The sequence below is a fragment of the Athene noctua genome, chromosome 18 (genome assembly GCF_965140245.1).
Source record: "Athene noctua chromosome 18, bAthNoc1.hap1.1, whole genome shotgun sequence".
In the NCBI taxonomy this organism is placed as follows: domain Eukaryota; kingdom Metazoa; phylum Chordata; class Aves; order Strigiformes; family Strigidae; genus Athene; species Athene noctua.
The window spans coordinates 2474438-2489723 of NC_134054.1; the positions used below are offsets into that span (position 1 = coordinate 2474438).

The 15286-nt window shown below is 44.2% G+C and overlaps 1 protein-coding gene across 3 annotated transcripts in view; it reads right to left on the reverse strand.

The window, feature by feature from the left end:
* Positions 1-14434, reverse strand: part of MYH10 (myosin heavy chain 10) — a 104154-nt gene extending 89720 nt beyond the window's left edge. For all 3 annotated transcript variants that reach the window (XM_074922326.1, XM_074922325.1, XM_074922324.1), the window contains exons 1-2: positions 14330-14434; positions 11271-11648 (exon numbers count right to left, since the gene is read on the reverse strand). In XM_074922326.1, the coding sequence (XP_074778427.1) occupies positions 11271-11615 (345 nt within the window). In that variant the 5' untranslated portion in view covers positions 11616-11648; positions 14330-14434. The remainder of the gene's footprint in view (positions 1-11270; positions 11649-14329) is intronic.
* Between the last annotated feature and the right edge of the window lie 852 nt (positions 14435-15286).

Consider the following 15286-nt stretch of genomic DNA (forward strand, 5'->3'; position numbering starts at 1 on the left):
CAACTGAGAAGCATAAGGACCAACTCATCAGTCATTAACTCAACATAAGCATGGGTCTGTTGGCAAGTGGTCAGCTCCTCCCCAGCCACACGTTCCTACCACTGTCCCTCTTGCCAGCATCCACGCCCTTGCAGTAACTTACCGAAGATAAATTTCAAAAAGAATTGGTTGGTAATAGAATCCCTTCCCAGACCAAACTCATTCATGGCCGCTAGTGATACTGCAAGGGAGAGGGAAGGCTGGACAGTTATTTTAATATCTTGGTACAACTGACCAAGGAGACAAGTAATTGATAAATACTGGATTTACGTTCCTAGCCAATGGTCTCCCCTCTTGTACTCAACTGAGGTCAGCCACATTCATCTCTCATCACTACAGGTGACACGAAGGCATCTAGAATTACCACAAGCCTGGTCTCCATTCTAGTCTTCAAATAAGGGTAACTAGAGGGCAGGCACATGTTCACCAAGCCCACCGGATAATTACCTGCTCAAAATCACTGAACAGCACCTATGCTGTGTTTCTCCACTACAGCTACATCTAATGAAAAAGAAACTTGTGGATTACTGACTGCATATGAGATCTGGTCACAAGCAAAAGAATTCATGTAACCAAAGTCCATTCCCAGATCTGTCCCAGCACACTCTGACCAGTGTAGCAACATGAACGTTTGCTTAAGCTAGAAGACCTCTTTCCTACAGGATGATTCTGGCCTCTCATCCAGCAGCACTTCTGAGCCCTGATCTGATTTCTACCCACCCCAAGACTCGCAGTTTAACTCCATGGGATGCTGTTCTGTGTCTCACTGTGGGTGGGAACTCTCAGAGCAGTGCCTGATGGTTAAGCTGTCAGGGTATTGCTGTATTTACCAACTATATTACAGAGTCTCCTCCTTTCAAGAGCAACACCTCTATTTCTCTGCAAATCAACCTAAAAGTTTTATCAGTTGTTTTGGTCTTTTTATGTTCACAAAGGAAAGTAGTTGTTTTTTCCCCCCCAGTATCACTGCCCTTCCCCAGACATGAATAAACTGATCTGGTAAGTAAAAAAAAGTTTAAGTGCTAAGATAAGAACAGCTATCTGAAGATTATTCATCCCTCCCTCCCCCAGTTGTTTTGGCATATTTTGTTTATTTCCCTAACACACATGAAATAAATGTTATTACTATTCAGCTACATAAAGAATTAATAATTTATAAAAACAAACTTAATCCTTCAGACCTCTACTGATGATACCTAACCTGGAAGCCTTTCTAGGTTATCTCCCAACGCAGTAATGGGATGGAATCAGTGAATCTGGCATGATCATAAGCAGCAAAATCCAGCTAGAGGCCAACATAGCCAACCTAGAGGAAGAAGTGTCCCAGGCAAATGAAAAGGGTTCATTTAAGAGGTTTTATACTGAACAGGGCCAAATTACAAGTTAAAAAGTACAAAAATTCTACTATTTCACCAGTGCTGGGGTTCATTTATTTGAAACTAAATCTAAAGGATAGGTTTTTATCCCTGACCATTAAGTCTGTGTCATGACATTGCTCTTCATAAGAAGCACCTTGAACTCCAACATCTTGATTTCCTGCAGGTTTGTCACTTAGTTCACTCTCCTACTGCTTCCCTGCAGAATTTAAAACCCCACACTTCCTTCAAAACACAACCACACTGTAAAGCCTTAATTTACACATAGGAAGACGGAATTAAGTTCTCACACAAGGCTCCCAAATTTCCAGACCATCATCTATTGCAGAAAGCATCACACAAATATATTTAGGGGTTGGTTTGGGGGCTTGGTAGGCATGTAAACACAGAAGGGATACTTTTGAGTCGTTTAACTGGGAAAGAGGCAAACGGTACAAAAAAATTCATACAGCTATTTTATAACTTCAAGTCTCACAGTGCAAGTCTATTACTGTATCCAAGACAGCAGATTGGAGGTGTGGGCTTTCTACAAGCAAATTGAAGACATGAGAAGTAAGTCAAGATTGATTTCAACACTTTGAAAAGCTTCTTGGTGACTAGAAATAGAAAGAATTAACAGGAATACTTGCAGACCTTCCTTACAAATGGACACCCTACTTCAAGGATACCACCAAATAAGCATTAAGGATGCCCAGAGCTTTCAGACATGCCAAAGGGGCAGAGTGATGCCCTGTGCCTCCTCTCCATCCTGCAGTACAGGGACTCTGCAAAACCATCAGATCTGAATTGCAGGTAGGATCAAGCACTGTAGAGGTCCAGTAACTAACCAGTCTGGATGAAGAACCAGGCTTCCTAATTTTTTCAGCTGACAGAGGTAGATACATATACTAAGAACTTAAAGGCAAGTAAAGATGCTTATTTGCCTTGAGATCATGGGATCAGCTGCAAACAAGATAGTTGCTTGAAACACACACTTTACTGAGGAACAGGATATAGATAATATCAACCAAGAGCAAAAAGGCATGTTGGAATGCACACTCTCTAGGCAAGGCTCCAGAGACAAATAGTAAAGCAGTGCTCTGACAGAGGTTTGTTATACAAACTCTCCTTCAGGACACTAATTGTGGAGTTTGAATGTTTCCAGATGCTTACAAGCCTTTATCCAGTAGTATATCATTTAGTAATTTGGATTTTGGTAAGCTATCCCAGACTGAAGAGTTCAGGTTTCTGGCACTGGCCTCTTTGAAAACTGCATACATTCCTAGCAGTAAGCAACCTGAGAAAGGTAAGTGAACCAGGGGCAAAAAGAGAGCGCATTATTTCCAGGTGAAAGCACATGGGAATTTAGGCTGAATCTGGGGTGTGGGCTCCAGAGCAAAAAAAGTTTTCATGGCCTGTTTTCTCTTAAAACCAGATCACACCTTCACTGGGTATACACATATGGTGGTATTAGTGTCAAAAGCCTTGTACAATTCCTTAGATTAATATCTCAGCTTTACAGTTCTTGCATCAAGGAACACGTTGTTATGACTGTTCGGTTGGTTCCTCCCGCACAACATCAAAAGGCCTCTTTAAAGCATCACTTCACAGTGCAGTAGCAAGATGCAGGTAAATTTTTAGAATTTCTAACAGCTTGCATCACCTGAGTATCCAAGCTCAACATTCATCTCCAGTTCTTCAAGAAGTGACAGATTTACTCTATTAGTACATAATTAAAGTGGTTTAGATGCTTACATCTCCTATTAGTACCTAGAATATAAACCAGCAGTTTCTATCTTAGAGAGTTAAACAGTATCCCATATGCTAATGGGGTAGAGCATTCTCCAGATTGATAAATTGCATCATCATAGCATTTTCTTGTCTGGTTTCACTTCCTGAAGTTATGGACCTGGTTTTCACACTCCAAGACCTATTAAGTCCTCCAAGCTTGGCATGGTCTTCTCATGTACTAGCTTTTCCCCCCAAGCGAGGAAGTTATCCAATCCTAAATTCAAGCCTCAAGAAGGGAAGGCAGCTCTTGACTCTCTGAAGTGTAAGGAAAGAAAGTGAGGCTGTAACCTGGGATGGAACACATTCTCTGCTTTGCACAGCAGCTAATCCCCAGCTACCACCCACCTCCCCTCTGGGCAGTCCCCACACCACCACGCTGAGCCTGTGCTCCCCAGCCAGGCCACAGTCAAGGCTGGAACCCAGAAGTTATCCCAGACATCTCTGTACAAGCCCAAACTGCTAGTTAAAAGAAAGTCCTGTTGGCACCCATAAGGTTGGGGTCAAGGGTGCCAACAAGGCTAGGGAACCCGCTATGGGGTGATGGGACCCTCAGCTCTGACAGAGGCTGGGGGACAAGAGCCACTGACTCAGAGCAACTGAAGTGTAAAATGTGTGCATGAGAATGAGAAAGGGAAGGAACACAACACACATAGAAGCTACCGAAGAAAACGTACAGCCCAAACTTAAAAAGACTTGTCTGCTGATGTTCTCTACAGCTAGCACTAAAGAGAGGACGTTCACCAGAACTGTATTTCACAAGTAAGGCCTTCAGGTTATCTGTTTAATGAGAGAAAAATCAATATTAGATCAGCAGTGCAGGTCATACTCCTGCTCAGTCAGCTCACCGCCTCTCCGAGATAGACAGGCGCAGCGTCACAGCCATGACTGCTTCAGCCACAGCAACAGCTAAGACATAAAACATGATCTTAGGTTGCACCAGAGCCAGAAAAGTATTAATATCCTTTCATAAGGCTCCTGTATAGCTGTGTGTTGGAGTCTGACTGCTCTACAGAAGGCCTAGAACAGGATACCCATGACTTCTGATGCAGGCATGTCTTGCAACACAGTGTATTCCACTGAGTGCCTGAACAGCAGTCCATAATCCAAGTTATTGCACCTTTTTAGGCTGCTAATCTACCATTTTTAATAGAAGCAGAGATTGTGACGAGAACATGTATTTTCTTCATACCTCTGCTAGCCTGAGGGCAAGGAGGGCATTGATTCATTTCCCTTAAATCCCTCTGACGTTTCTAACAAAGTAAACCCTACAGAGAACTCTCTCAACTTGATCCCATTTATAAGTCTTTCAAAAAATCAAAGTTAATTTAAAAACAAGTTCTTGTATCAAAGCAGCACTTGCAGAAGTGCTGGCATTCAAATTGTAATGTATTAGGTACTAGATCCAGTGACTGTTTTGTATTAAGGAAAAAGATGAAATTCAGTAACAAACTCAATTTCTTACAGGTTATTTTAATACCAGTCTTCAATACTCACTAATGTGAAGCATTCCCAACTGGACCAGCAGGAAAATTAAAGCAATTAAATCACAGAAGCTTATATAACAACACAGATTGTTCTAGGTTATGCTCTGGCTTCACAGGAGGCAGTAGCTTAAGCGAAGAAACAACTTATGTACAGCCCCTTAAGTGCAGTTTTATAAGAGCTTCCACCCACATCAAGCTCTGGAACTGGGGAATACAGCATATTTCTTATTCTTTCCCTCTTCTGCCCCAATAAAATGGAAAGTACATAAAAAAATGAAAGTAGCATATGGCTGCAGACCAATTACAGATGTAATACTTGTAATTATCAACAAGTATCTGCTGAAGTATTTTTAATTGCACAATAGTAAGCAAGTTTTCTTCTTTACTGGTACAAAGACAACCCAGTAAGCATATACATAGAGAACAATAATCAGCAGCAAGGTTCCAGGAGCTCTCAGCCTTACGTAAACAGTTTATAACCCTTTCAAAAAAAGTCTTTTCTAGAAAAAGTGGAGGAGTGGGCAGGGAAGATAATGCATAGTTCATTAGAGTTTGAAGGACTCTGACGTTGAATCTAACCCTTTCCTCAAGAGTGCTTCATCATCTTTTGTCCTTCCTCAAGGAACAGCAAAGGTATTTGTCTCTAACTTGACTTCACCTACAGCATGCCCGTATGTTATGCCACACGCCCCCACCTGAAACTCTCCAGCTGAGCACTGAAATGTAGGTTACAGGCTCACCAAAAACAGTCATCACCAGGGAACATCCTATAAAGGCAAGAGGCCATCTAGATATTGACACAGGTTAATAGAAGTCAAGCATTTGAGAAATTCTATTAATTTTAATCCTTTTGACTGGATGAGGTCAGGAAGCAGTTAAGTAGTAAATGCAGTGATTTATGGGGGGTATCAGCAAGCTACATATCAGCTCTGGGCAGTGGACTTCCTCCAGTAGATCTGGGACTAGAACAGATGTAGCAATGGCAAATTTTTTAAAATAGATTTTTATAAAGCCCATTGGATTTTGACTATCTTAGTTTTTACTGTGGCTTAATTACACCCTGTGTTTGAGTGAGCAACTCCATCTCATCTTACTGCACTGGGTAGAGGAATAGGAAATTTTGACGGCACAAGACAGACTTTTAGTCCTGCAATATCTTCTTTCAGTTTGATTATCTTTTCTAACTCAAACATTTATAGACCTGTTGAGTAGACAACATGCCATTTATCCAGGAACTTTTCAGATATTAGTCTGCACTTACCAATCAGACCATTAAAATACAGCCATCTGCAACTCAGATGTTCTACTTCTCCGGAAAATCAGTAAAGTGTGACAAACATCTCCAGGATCCATACTATTAGCGTTTGCTAGTGCACTTAGCAAGAAACCCTTTTTGGCTTAACAAAATACTTCTGTTAATAAGATAAGGTTATGTTTTTGCATTCATTAAAAGAGTATATAGGAACATATAAACATCTAAAATATGCTTTAGAAGGGAAGCGGAAGGGACTTTCTTGCCATCAGAAGAGGTACTGACACAAAAGCAGAGCTTTAAATTGCTGGAAAAAGTGTCACCTAGCCCTGACTTAACAGTCATTAGCTTATTCATTCCAATCGCAGCCAGTGTATGCAATATCAAGAACAAGTTGTTTTCCATTTAAGTAGAAATGAGGTATTTACACTCCTGATCTATGCAGCCAGCTTCATTTTGAGTAACTGAAATGCTTTTAATACTTAAAAATTTGAAATACTAAGAAAGTTATATCCAGAATGCTGTCTAACAAAGCACTGAAACATTAGTGATCAGGAACATTCCTGACCACTTTGCTTTTTGCAGTTCTAGAAGTGGTATAGCATATCTCAAAATTCAAATTCAGAATTCAAAAAAAAACAGAATCATCTTGCTCTGAAGTGAAAGACAAGGACTCTCAAACTGCACACTAACTAGCCGCTGTCTCTTCCAAGTGCAGAGAAAACAAAATGGTATAAAACAACTTAAATACTGACATGGTTCTTTCCTTCAGATCAGCCATATGAGTCAAATTGGGTAGTAAACTTTGAGTAGAAACCTAATTTTGAGCATAACTGACATGCCTCTATATAAGCTTTCTAAATAGACACTGATGATACTGAAGTGCAGAGAGATCAAGATGGAGAGAACGCCTCTTCCTACACCAGAAATTCCCTTGCAGCTTTCAGACTTTTTCATAGCTCTCCATCAAAGCACTTAAGTATTTCTCCCCTCCATATTCTCAAGTGCAACATCTGCCCTCCTGGCACTTCATTTTCAGACTAAATCCTCCTTCTTGTTTACTCCCCTGACACTTCCATCCTTTCCCACCAAAGCCAAAGACCCATTTCAAGCATGTCCTTTTCCCCAGGACTCCAACTGAAGGAGACAGCTACAGCTTGGACAGCCAGAGTCACTTCTTCAGCTGAGCTTCACACACTCCCCACAACAGCAAACTGACACCACAAACCTCCAAGCCATAAACAAAACTGCTCCTGAACATCTACAGCTTACAGCACAGCAGTTTAACAATTGGAAGTCAGTGACCTCCTACATTCAAGATACCATACTGGAAACTGGTTCATGAGAAAACTTGAATCACATGAAATGACGACAAGGAGAGTTACTGGAGCAGTAATCTTGCATATCATGGCTTGGCACAAAGCATTACGGCAACAATGGTCTTGAGAACTTAAGTAACATTCAAGTCTGATGGACCCTTAACATTCACTCTTTCCAGAGGATGTCTCCATTTCACTGTCCGATTCAAAGATTATCTCCCTCCCCCCCTCCATGAAATCATGTTTTGCTGACATGACTTAAGCAGAAGCCAAAATCCAGGGGTGATATCTAGAAGCATTCAGTGGCATTCTGCATGCAGGTCTCATAAAAATGTTTTGTCATTCAGGCTACAGACCTTGGCAACCTAAAACCTCTTGACAACTAGACTCCTTTCTTAAAGCAGCGCTCCCAGAAAGATATCTGGACCTCAGTTCATCATGGGATATGGATATTCAAGAACCACCACACAAAAGCAGTCTGAGCAAAATCATCTTTATTTCAGATCTTCAAAGGACCTCCTAAGCCTTTGCGTATTTCTCCTGGGTACCCTTACAATGAACTACCTCTAGTTTCTGACCTACAGCTATGAAGGATATTACCAGTGTAAAAGTTGGTTAACTCTAAAGCAGAGCAGGCAGAATAGTAGCTGAAGAACTGACAGTTCACAAGCATTTAAGGTAACCAAAACCCAGGAGAAGCTGCCACTACAGCAAGACACGAGAGAGAATTTTGAGTATTAGCAACTCAAATGATATACCACTGTCATAAGAAATGTCAATATCCCTAGAAAAGCACAAAAATTGGAAAAATTCAGCTGTGAAACACAAGGAAGAACAAGAACTCCTACCAAAGGTAGAAGTAACAAGAAAAAAACCTGCTGTAGATGGCTGCACCTTCACGGAACTAACATCTGCACTTGATGAAAACAGTGCCCCAAACATAAGCAGAGATCATCTCAGGGACTCAGGTTCTGCAGTATCATGCTTAGTCATTGACAGGTTAAGGAGAAAAGTCCAAGTGCAAGAACACATATTAATTACCCATTCTCAGGGGTGAGTATATATAGCATACTTCAAAAGAATTTGCAGATAGTACAGCTATTCCAGGAAAGAATTTTTTTTAAATATTCTGTAGTTACACTTAAAATATACTTTATGACAAGAAATGTAATAGGTGATGTTGAAAGTGGAACAGGAAATGAAATTAAAGAATGAAATAACTTATTTCATCTCCAAAGCAAAACTGGGGTGACTATAGTTCATACTCCAACCATCCTTACCAGCAGTTCTTGTACAAGCCCTCCCACCTTTCATCTTCTGTGTGGCCATGAACAGACCAGAAATAGAGACAGGGCCAAGCATGGACATCATGCTTTTACAAACCACTGGTCTTCCACGTTCTCCATTTGTGTTCATCTCCCACAGCACAGTAATAATGCAACTCAGAGCCCAAGATCATGTCACTTGGCAGACATTAGAAATGCTAGAAGTTCCAGAAACTCCTCGCCATCCCTACTTAGATGTTACATGAAACTCCTGATGAAATGAGCATCACTGCCCAGGTCATGCCGACTGGCACTAGCTGCCTTTAGTCAGCCCTCCTTGTTCCTCCAGCAGTGTCATCTGGGAGAGGTAGATTATAGACAGATGACTAGATGCACTGGCCAAATACCTCAACTCAGTTGTTTCCTTTCTAGGGATTGAAAGGAAACATGTATCTGCTCCCTAGAAAGGCAACATTGCATGCTACCTATTGTGAATTAAAGGAAACCAGATCAGATTCACCATCTCCATCTTAACTACCCGAGACCAACATCAAAATATAAGATTTCAGTCTGTTTATTATGGGAGTACTATCTAGAAATCAAAACATACCTTTAACCAACTCTTGTCATAGCCAAACCACCATAATTCCCTTCATCAGCTCAGCTGACTTTGGCTCTTCTCTACACACCATCAGCAGGATACAGAGGCCATGGCGGTGGCTCGGGGCTGTGCAGTCAGCAGCAGCGACAGTGCCACATTCAAGAAGTTTAGGGATCCCCGACAGATCCCTACCAGAACCGCACTGAAAACCCCACCAGCTCAAGTTCTTGATGAAGTTTCTCTGTACAGCCTATTGACCTTTGCCAGCATTTCAGCCTCTAACAGTACTCACAAACACTTTTTTTATCCCCTCAAAAAAAAAAAAAGCTGAGGTTTAATTTCAAACAAGAAGCCATCATTACAGTGGCATAGAAACATCCTCCAGCAACGTTCCTGTAACACAGACCTCCAGATGAGGCCAACAAATCAATTAACTTCCTGATCCCAACTAACTTCTTCCAGTTTGGGAGTAGAAATCATTAGTAATATACTGATGCAGTAGTCCTCCTATATGACAGCAGTATATGCCAAGGATATCAAGTTTTAGAGTCTGCCTCAAGAGTTAAAGAATGAAAGCAGAAAGCACCTTTTTGAGAAAGGGAGGGGAAGATAAACCACCTATAGGATATCACCTAAACTCCACATACACAATAAGTCAGCCTTCCACAAAACAAAGTTCTTTAATTTGTCAGTCATCCACAGTAACACAGTGCTGTATCATCTGTGTATACAGAAGAGTGACAGGTTCTCAGCGCCATCCTCCAGAAACACTTGTAGCTGTTTACTGCATGGAGACCTTGGACTCAAGCTTGCTTTGACATTTAAGGCCTTCAGCTTTTAACCTTCATAATGAAATACAGTTATAATAGTTGTAATGACTTTCATAACAATGAGCACTATGATTGATAGATACGCTGAAAATTTCTGACCTCTCAACTTGTTTACTTTTAGTTTTCAACCCAGCCCTTACTAATTATCCAATTAGTTTACTTATAAGTGTGCAGGAAGCATTCCAGGAGTATTTTTTTGCTGAGCTCTGCCATTAAGGGTCTTGGTGGAAGGCCTCGGAATGGTAAAAACCGAAAAACCAGAGGAAACTAACAAAGAAGCACAAATACAAAGAGTATTTTGAAGTTGCATATAATTTTTAATAAGTCCAAATATTACCAAGGCCAAGCAAAAAGGTACCCCATTAATATGTAGATGGAAGGGAAAACGAGTCAACTAACTAGTGGAACTAAAGAAAATGGATTTAAGCTCTAGAACAAGTGTTTATTAAAACGAGCCAAGCATTTAAGCAGATGTTGCAGTTTCTTTTAAGATGGAAAGTCTACTTGCAGCTCTTAATGATACTCTGACTCAACAAGTCACTATGCAATCAGTTTGCCAAGAGACAAGGAGCTACTCTTAACTGTATGGCACAGGCACTCATTTAACATCACTCAAAGAAGGAACAGGGTCAAAAGCGGCATCAATGGCAGTGTGATTCCTAACTCTATAGGAAGATGGTGATAAGCCCGATGTTCCAATTAGTGCTTCAAAACCACTGAAAAAAGAAAGCTTTATCTTATTGGTTTATTTTAAGCACTTGAACACATTCTTTCCTGGCCCACTAAGTTAATATTAGATTCCAAAAAGAATTTTGCATTCCGAGCACTCTCCAACTTTGTTTTTTAAATAAGAGCATAGCATAGCCTCTTATCATTTTTAATACACAGCAAGTTAAAACAAGATATATGCTTATTCATATAAGCAATTAAGCAACAGTAATTCAGCAAAGTTAGGTTTTGTAATCTCTCATCAGTTCAAACAAGCCATTTGATACTATTCACTGTATCAGCTAAGCATGTCTGAGGCAAGTGCTCTAACGAGCAGCATGAGCTAAGCACCCAGAGTTGCCATTTAGCAATCTATTTTTGAAAGATGCTTGCAGAATTATTTCCATAGGAGAATTTTTTATTATTTGTTTTATGACAACAGAGTTCTCAACCTGCACACAGCATGGAAAAAGACCCTGGGCTAATCTGAATGCTAGGGACAGCATTTAGGCTACCAAAAATCAGAGACAAGACTCACTTCCTCTGTTTCAAATAGGTAAAGGAACTGGAATCAGGTAAATTCAGCTGGATTAGCACCCATAATTAATCTAATAATTAGTACTTACATAGATGAGCCCAGAGTAATACCGATCCTTTAAATTATGCAATACAGAGGCTTCATTTAAACAGGTTAATTCTGCCATGTCTTCCACTTTAGAGAACTTGGGAGGATTCATCTTTTGAATATCATCTTTATTGACTAGTGCTTTCTTGCCATTCTCTGCCAGTTCAACCAACACTTCATCCCCTTTTTCCTCCTTGATGCTGGCTGCCTCAAAACCATGGCGCTCTGAAGGAATCCACACCAACTTTTTAGCAGTCCAATCAGCCTGGGTGGCAGGGTTGTAGATTACAGCCCTATCCACAAAGAGGTATCTCTCTGGATCTTCCTGTCCCGATCTCTGTGCCATTGCAGGAAGTGAAGGTGTCCACTATCAGCTACCCTGTAAATTGGAAAAGAAACAAAGCAAAGAGAATGTTACATATCATATTCTTATCAATGAAATGAACAGAGCTCTGGCACATCAATTAAATGATCTATCACTAACATCTGCATCTTCTCCTGATAAAGAAGCATCATTAAATTCTTCCACAGACTGAAGAAGTTACTACACAACTGAGAGCCCCTATTGACACAGCAGCCCTCTGAATAAACTAACTGCCATATAAAAGTTTAAATGGTCTGTCAAGTATAATCCCAGACACAGTATAGAAAACTCAGTATAAACTGGTTCTAACTGTACACCAACTATGGAGAGACATCGCAACAACTGAGAGACCTACAAGCAGGAAAAACACACATCTGTGTTCTGTGCTTAAATAAGGAAGAAAAGCAAATTTAACAAAAGCTTGCCAGTAAACTCAACTTGAATTGAACGGTAAAAGAAAAAAGAGACAGATAGAAAACTATAAAAAAAATGTTCCGTGGCTAGCTAACTACAGCAATCAGAAGGCGGCAAAAATGTTTTCAAATGTGGATTTTCAACTGCAGACGAGAACTTGAGACATGGGGTTTCTACAAGCCGTTGAAGTAGCTAAACCCTGCTCATGTTCTTCGTGAAAAACATAAGACTTGGCATTTCTACAGCCCGCTCCTGTTCTCAGTCGTGAGCACTGACATTACCATATTCCATAAAAAAGGTCTCCAGATCTCAAGTTTACCTTGAGGCTCAAGACACAGCAAGGACTGATGTTAGATTTTCTAACAGCTTCATGGGTAATTTGAAGAGAAAAGGAAAACTGCTGACAAGAGCTCCTCCACACTCACTTCACCTATTTGCCTCTATGTAAGAGAGGTCACTGCATCTCTAGTTAATACCACTGTCACATCCAGGATTCCCAGAGCTAGGAGTTTCATCTGTAACTGCCTGAGGAGCAACAAGGTCAAGCCTGACACCTAGTACCCAGGTCATTAATATCTTGGGTTTTTCCACACTAGATCTTTTTGCTGAAAAATGTTACATTAGCTAATGATAGTCTTTTCCAACAAGTAATCTAAAGGTTAGCTTCAAAAGCAAGGAAGGTTTCGCAAACTACATCTGCCACCTTTCATACCGTGGTATGCACACTGATGGAAGTTCTGCAACACACCCATCCTCAGAAGAACGTGTAATTAAATACAATAGTTGCGTCTCCATCTGCGGCATGGACATTTGTTACATTGTCCAACTTTAATGTAAAGTAAGCATGAAGTCATTGAACTCTTCAGAGGTTTGAGAAGCAGACCGTTTACTACAGACAGCTTAATTCAAATCAAGAGGCAATGACTCGACATTTAGAGTATTTTAGAAGAACCTCCGAGAGAAAAAAAAAAAAAAAAAAAAAAAAAATCAATGAAGAGGGAATCGTTGAGGAGACACCTTAAGTGATAGCTGGACTCCTCAGCCAGGAAAGTGAAACTATTAGTCAAGGAATGCTACATTTGGCTCAAGAAGCTCACAGATTTAATATTTGAGCTTCCAACCCCTGATTTAGATAGCTGTTTGTCTCCACTGTGCTCGACTACAGCTGAAGTTCCAACAAAGACCTGAAACACCATTGCCGCCCTCGTCTGCAAATTTGGTGTCAAGTCTCTGAAAGCTCCCTGCCCAGGTACGATAGCCAAACGCATTTATGATAATCTCAGTCTGAGTTTTGTACGCTGAGATGCAATGAAACTTAAAGGTCAAATAGAACTTGTATGACAAAATTAATCATTATTGCTCCCCAGCTGAATTAAAGGCTGAAGACTGAAATGAATGTGTGGACTGACTTTACACCAGCCCCTGAGGAATATACCTAACATCGGAGGATCACAGACAGGGTCATTTTTCCACTTTGGCCTTTAATTCCACAGAGCCCATCACAAAAGACCCTCTGAAGAAGCAAAGCAAGTTGCAGCTTACTCTACCCAAGGCTCCTCCGTTAACAATGGTATTCAAATGAAATACTCAAATGAGCACATTTATCATGCAGGAATCCAGCGCTTCCAAAAGACGACTAGCGAAAAAAAAAAAAAAAATAAAAGACACCCTACACATACATGTTCTGCTCCGCTAAACAAAAGGGGGGTGTGGGAGCACCGGCGGAGATGGGGAGTGGCATCCCTCAGCGCAGCCCGGGCATTTTCAAGGACAGGGGCAGCCCGAGCCGCAGAAGCCACACCGCCCCCGGGCGCCGAGGACCGATGCCCGCCGCCCTCCTGCTGCGGAGCCCCCCGCGCAGGGCCGCAGGCCCCGCCACCGCCCCAAAGGACAAAGGAGGCGGCCGGGACCGCTCGGCCCGGCGGGGCCCGGGAGCGGCCCCCTCCCCGCCGCAGCCCGGCCCCAGCCCCGCGCCCCCCGCCCAGCCGCCGCCCCGCCCGCGCGAAGGCTGCGGGAAAGGCAGAAAATGGCCACCTTCCCCTCACCGCTGCAGCGGGAGCGGCGGCGATGCGGCGGAGGGGGGTGGGGTGCGGTGGGCGGGAGGATGCGACGGCGCGGGCGGGCGGGCCGGGCGGCGCGGCCCACACAAGGGGGTCTTTGTGTGCCGGGCCCGCCGCCCCCGCCCCACCCCCACCCCGGGCGGGCCCGGCCGCGCGCCCCCGGCGAGCCCGCCCCCCGCCGCGCTCGCCCCGGGGACCCAGGGGCCGCCGCCGCCGCCTCACCTGTGTCGCGCCCGGCCGCCGCCGTGCCCCGGAGCTCGCGCCGCCCGCCGGCTCCTCAGCACTCGCACCGCTCCACCCCCCGCCCGCCGCGCTCCTTTAGCGCCACACCGAGCCCTCCGCCCCCCGCTCGCCGCCGCCGGCCCCGCCCCCGCCGCTGCCGCCGCCGGCCGCCGGCCTCCCATTGGGCGACGGCCACGTCCGTCCGCCGCCCTGCGCTCTCCCATTGGCCGCCGGCGCGGCCGCTCTCCAGCCACGGCCATAGCAACCTCCACACGCTACCCTCCAGACCCCGCCTCCTCGTTTCGCCCCGCCCCCTCAGCTTTCATTGGCGAGCTCCGCCCGCCCGTCGGCCCACAGCGCTCCTCTCACTGGGCTCCCGCCACGCCTGTCGGGGCGGGCTCCGCCCCGCGCTGCAGCACGCCTGGCGGGGGGCGCGGCGCGTGCCCGGCGCTGCAGCGGGGGGCGCGCGCGGTGCTGCAGCGCGGGGCGGGCGCGCGCTTCCCCCTCACCCACCCACACTCCCCCCCCCCCCGTATTTTGGGTCGATGAAGGTTCTTTCAGGGCCCGGTCCCCGCGCCGGCTTCCACCGACGTGAGAGATAGCGGGGAAGCCCGTCCCCCGGTAACGGTTAGCCCTCCCGCCGTGCTGCGGGCCGCCTCACGCTCTCCTCAGCGGTGCCCGTCTGAGGTGGCAGCCCCCGCTTTCCGGGCCCCGGGCGGGATGGCGCTCCGGCAGAAAAGCACCGGGGCGCGAATTCCAAAGTTCCGGTTCTAGAACCTCTGCCGCAGCCCTCGGTAATTGCTCCCGGGAGTAGTTACCCTGATGGATTAAAAATAAAAACCCAACCCTCACTGCAAGTCTGACGTGTCTCCCGGCCCCCGGATGCGGTGAGTGTCGGGGTGCTGGCAGTGCAGCCCCTCGGCAGAGCCCGCTCCTGCTCTCGGGTGTTCAGCCGCC